The following is a 5,716-nucleotide window of genomic DNA, read 5'->3' as shown; positions in this document are numbered from 1 at the left end:
ATCTATAATCGTTGTCAGAAAGTATGTTGTTTTATATATTTTTTTTTGAAACGGTTATATGTTTCCAGGGGGTTGCTAATCCCCCATCGGGCGCTTCCCCAGGTGGCGGATAGGGGAATGCCTCTCAGATATGAGTGGTACCGGAAAAATCAAATATCCGGGGTGGACCAAAATTAGCAAACTAGGGCACTCTCTTGCCCTTGAGAGCAGAAATGATCTCAAAAGGCGGATGAGCTATACGATGACGAGTATGAGCCAACGGCATAGGATCAGGCAGGCAAGGGGAAACCACCTGATTATTATCCCATGAACACTATGATGTTACGTGACAATGGTATATGGTTGCCATGCGATCCGAGTAGCGACCGGCGCTTGACTGGGTTCGGGCCATCAAGTGTGAAATTAGCAACCGAGCAGACAAACGTAGGTGACCAGGCTTTATCTGCAGCTCGAGTTACTGGAAAAAACAACAAGCTTCCTCAGAAATCCAAGATAAATATTGGTACGTGGAATGTCCGAGGACTCCTGAGCGAAGGGAAACTTCAAATATTGGAGAGGAGCTGATGACAGCAGAGATGGATATATGTGGTTTGTCGGAAACACACTGGAAAGGTAAGGGACACTTTACAACTGCTGAACATCGGATTTTCGTGTCGGGCTCAGACAATGCAAGCCAGAATGGAGTAGCCATTGTGGTTAACAAAAGAATGGTACAATACGTGGACAGTTACCAAACCATTAGTGACCGCATTATTAAAGTCACCATCCGTACAAAACCTACTAACATGCATCTTATTCAGGTATATATGCCTACAACTGACGCAGATGACAAACAAGTTGAGGATATTTATCAAGAAATAGAACAACTAGTATCAGCCACACCCAAAAAGGAACCCCTAGTCATTCTAGGTGATTTCAACTCCAAGGTGGGAAAGTCAGCTGACAATAACAACCTACAAAATATTATAGGAATGTACGGACTTGGAGACAGAAATGCCAGAGGAGAGAGACTTATACAATTTGCAATAGACAACAATCTTGCAATAACAAATACCATGTTCAAACAACACCCTAGACGATTGTCAACTTGGACCTCACCCGATCAAAAAACGAAAAATCAAATTGACTATATCTTAATAAGCGGTAGATGGCGGTTATCTGTTACCAATGTTAAGACAAGACCTGGCATGGTATGTGGATCAGATCATAAAATCCTAGTGGCAAAGTTCCATCGTAAACTACAGGCAGTGAAATTGATCAAAACGAAAAGGTATTCAGTACCTACTAAAGAAGAAATAATGAAAACAATGAAATCGGTAAAAATGCCCACACTAAAAAATGACGTACAAGAAATGTGGAATGACACTAGGACTTGGATAAATGAAATAGTTAAAGGAAGTTGCACATCTGGAAACATTAAATTAAAGTCTAAAACTTGGATGTCGAATAATACGATCAATTTGCTTGAAAAGAGAAGAAACCTAGTCATATCAACAACATTTGACAAAGAACACAAACTAAGAAACATCAATAAAGAAATAAAAAACAGCTGTAGACAGGATAAAAACAAGCACGTCCACGAGATTTGCACAGAATTGGAAAGACACTCGGCAACTAACGAATCTAGAGAGCTATTCAATAAGGTAAAATATCTCTCTCGTGAGTTTCAACTACGTACACAAATTATACAGGATGAAAATGGTCGAAAGATTACTGATCCGGATGGTATTGTTGAAGTCTGGCGAAAGTACTGCACAAAGCTTTACGAAGATGGTGAATCTTCTAATAATAATAATCGTCCCAACCAATTCGAACATGACCGGAGATCCTTAAATCAGAAGTTGAACACGCCCTAAATCGTCTCAAAAAATAAAGCCCCAGGTATAGATGGTGTAGCTGCTGAGATATTAAAGTCAATAGGGCAACCGGTAATTGATGTTATTCATTTCATATGCAATCTGATTTGGAAGACGGGAATTTGGCCAGACGACTGGTGCAGCTCGCTATATATACCACTATATAAAAAGGGTAATCCGGCAGACTGCAATAACTATCGAATGATTGCTTTAATTCCTCATGCATGCAAAATTCTCCTGCAGATTATTAACAACAGACTCAGGCCATATCTACTACCACAGATTGCAGAAGAACAAACTGGCTTTATGCCTGGTAAGGGTACCAGAGAACAGATAGGGAACGTACGACAGTTAATAGAAAAAGCGCGAGAATTCAACATAGAAATGTATCTCTGTTTTATCGACTATTCTAAGGCCTTCGATCTAGTCAAGTGGCAAAAACTTTGGCAAATACTCAAGGAAATGGGGGTTCCTGATCACCTTATTCTACTTATCCGACAACTATACCAACATAATTACGGACTTATAAGAATTAATGATGTCACATCAAATAGATTTCAAGCAATGAAGGGTGTCAGGCAGGGGTGTGTTCTCTCACCCCTATTGTTCAATATTTATACCGAGTACATAATGCGTGATATTCTCGATAACTGGCAAGGTGGAGTATCTGTGGGGGGAAGGAAAATCAATAATCTAAGATATGCCGACGATACACTAATCATAACATCAAGTGTGGAAGAAATGGAATTTATTATGCAACGTCTCCAAGAAACTAGTACAGAATTTGGGCTAAAACTTAATCCTAACAAAACTACTGTCATGATTGTGGACCGACAAAACAACAACCAACCTCACGTGGGAAACATAGCTGGATTTAAGGTGGTTAATAAATACTTATATCTGGGATCGCTAATCGACAACAGCGGCTCATGCGAAGGCGAAATAAGACGTAGAATTGCGCTGGCTAGAACAGCCGTAACTAAATTAACTAAGATATGGAAGATACAGCCATCACTAAGAACACCAAATTAAGACTGCTGAACTCGCTTGTTTTCCGATTGCTACGTATGGGGCGGAAACATGGACGCTGAAGAAAAGCGATACCAGGCGAATAGATGCTTTTGAAATGTGGGCATATAGACGTCTGCTACGTATACCTTGGACAGCCCATCGTACGAATGAGTCAGTTCTCCAAGAACTAAACTCACAACTCAGCCTCTCAAAAAAAATAAACCGATGTTTTCTGACATATATTGGTCACATTGCTAGAAGAACGGACTCACTGCAGCTGCTAATAGTCGAGGGAAAGGTAGAGGGAAAGCGACCATGAAGAAGATCACCCAAGAGATGGGTTGATCAAACTAAAGACCTAATCGGCCAAGGCCTTCATGAAACCGTCAGCATGGCTCAAAACAGAGCGGACTGGCACAATACGACAGGAACATCGCTACAGGAACATCATAGTCACTAATCCCTCTTCAGGGAAACGGACCAAAGAGAGAGAGAACCCTTCACTGCTATTTAAAAAAATAGTAACACTAATATAGACCATATCAAGAAGGCAGTTTTTAATCACAGTTTCAAATTGAGGTTTTAGTAAATTTCTTACATTTAAAGATAAAGCATGCCGGATCATAATGAAGGCTGGAGTTCCAAAATCTTCCAGTTACTTTCGCAGGTACTTCTTTTCCAGTTGGTTCCAGTTCTCTTTCTGGCTGCATAATTGTGTTGTTCATCATGCGTAGCATATACGGTATGATCGAAAAAAACAGCGTTCAGTTGGCCTCGATGACAATCCCGACTTTTGCATAAAATTATGTTCCCGACTTTGGCATAAAATTTTAAAAAATTAATGCTGATTTAATATACACTCACCGGCACGAAAAATACACACCTTAAAATTCATGTACTTATAAAAATATAATGTATTTTAAAATTTAATATTAAGCAATTTGTAGCTAAATTATTTGACTTTTTAGTACCTACCTCTTTCTAAACTAAAAATGAAAGTTTTCATCTGTCAATTATAGGGAAAACAAAATGTTGATATTTTAGTGAAAGTTTGAAACACACTCTGGAGTACGTTAACAAAGCAAGAAATTTAAAAATAATTTTATCATTTAGGTACGTTTTTTCTCGATGGTTTGTTTTTTAATTAATCTCAATAGCTTTATTTTTATTGGAGATATTCGCTTTTGTATAAGAAGTAACGATTTACAGCAATTTTAGCATTGATTTTGAGCCCTCGTGAACATACCTATAAAAGAGTGTTTATTGTTTTTTGTTATGTTATTGTCATTTTGTAATGTTAAATTCTGATGTATCGGCTATTGCTGCTTTAATTGATCATAGCAGAAATCAACTTTTGGACTCAAAACCATATCATCTAGAGTAACTGCCCAACAGACAATAATAGTTTTTCAAAGACAGTAACATTATATAAATCGGAAACACTATTTTATAGGTCTGTTGAATAGGATTAAAGCAAACGCATGGTTTTAATGTAAAAAATACCAAAAAATGTTAGTGTCTTCTTCAAAAGGAATATCTCTATAAAAATAAAGCTATTAATATCATCAAAAAATCAAAAAACAAAATATCGAGAAAAGATACACCTAGATGACAAAATTATTTTTAATCAAATTTTCACCTCTCGTATAATTGACAGACAACTTTAATTTTTAATTTAGAAAGAGATACTAAAAAGTCAAATAATTTAGCTACAAACTGCTTAAAAAGTCATCAAAAACTCGGTCCACTAGAACATAATATATAAAACTTTAAAATACATAAAAAATTTTAAGGGGCCCTTTTTCGTGTCGGTGAGTGTATATTAAAAGAAACAAAATCATCAGACAAAAATATTGTTTCCTTCTCTAAAATGTCGAAGTAAAAATATATTAACAATATGCAAGACTGGCAAAGGTCTTGACTAAGACAAAATCTGGACCTTGGAAGACCAACACGAAGACCAAACTACTACCTACTTATTAGATTGCAAAACAAATACAAAACCAAGAAAGTATTGGTCTTGGTCTTGCATTTCCTCATCACAATATATTAAAAAGCAAAAAAAGTATGACTATAGAATTAAATCAAAAATGTGTTAAAAAAGTGTCAGTCAGAGCAGAATACTCCATCCTAAATAATTGAGCCTAAATTAGGTGGAAATAAAATAAAACTCGTACAGTAATACATTATTTACTTTGATAAAGCAAAAAGTTCTCAATCAATTCTATATACATAATATTTAATAATAAACAAATTATTCCCATTTAAATTAACGCTCAGATTGATATTAATAGGAAGCCATTATTAATACAAATTGAATATTGTATAAACCTAGCAATCGATTTGTAACCACATCAACATTTATTGTATCTATAAATCTAGCCAAAGCCATTAAAAGAAATAATTTAATGCTTTTTGAATACATTAGCAGTAGGTTAATAAATTTTTCAATGAGAGACAGATGTTTCACAATAATCTTATATGATCGACTAGAAATAGTAATATGTAGTAAAGAAATAACATTTTATTAGTTTTTTTTTCTTGAAAATCAAGGTGACGTTTTATTGGAGAAAGATATTTTTAAGTAATTTAAATAATATTGGACTAGGATGAAGAACGTAGCGCAAATATTTTTCATTTCTCTATTTCCTCCAAATTATAAATAAAAACAATTGAAAATATCAAAAGTTGACATATGATATGTCGTCCATTCAGTAAAAAATTCAGTCCATTCAGAGTAAAAAATACCGAAAGTGTCATTTAAAAATCAAAGGTTATAGTCATTTCCGGTGAAACAGGAAGAGACTGAAAACAATTATTGAATACGTCAAGCAATCCTCAACGTACTC

At 35.6% G+C, this 5,716-nt stretch overlaps 1 protein-coding gene across 1 annotated transcript; it reads left to right on the top strand.

The window, feature by feature from the left end:
* The first annotated feature begins 575 nt into the window (after window positions 1–575).
* LOC115884019 (craniofacial development protein 2-like) lies at window positions 576–1,856 on the top strand. Its single transcript, XM_030902460.1, has one exon. The coding sequence runs from the start codon at window positions 576–578 to the stop codon at window positions 1,854–1,856; it is 1,281 nt and encodes a 426-aa protein (XP_030758320.1).
* Window positions 1,857–5,716: the final 3,860 nt, after the last annotated feature.

The sequence above is a fragment of the Sitophilus oryzae genome, unplaced genomic scaffold (assembly GCF_002938485.1).
Source record: "Sitophilus oryzae breed Bouriz unplaced genomic scaffold, Soryzae_2.0 scaffold_2008_pilon_pilon, whole genome shotgun sequence".
Classification (NCBI taxonomy): domain Eukaryota; kingdom Metazoa; phylum Arthropoda; class Insecta; order Coleoptera; family Curculionidae; genus Sitophilus; species Sitophilus oryzae.
This window is presented reverse-complemented; position numbering and strand designations above follow the sequence as displayed.

Bases quoted from the DNA above. Each gene is read 5' to 3' on its own strand.
- LOC115884019 (XM_030902460.1), top strand. From the start codon at position 576: ATGGATATATGTGGTTTGTCGGAAACACACTGGAAAGGTAAGGGACAC.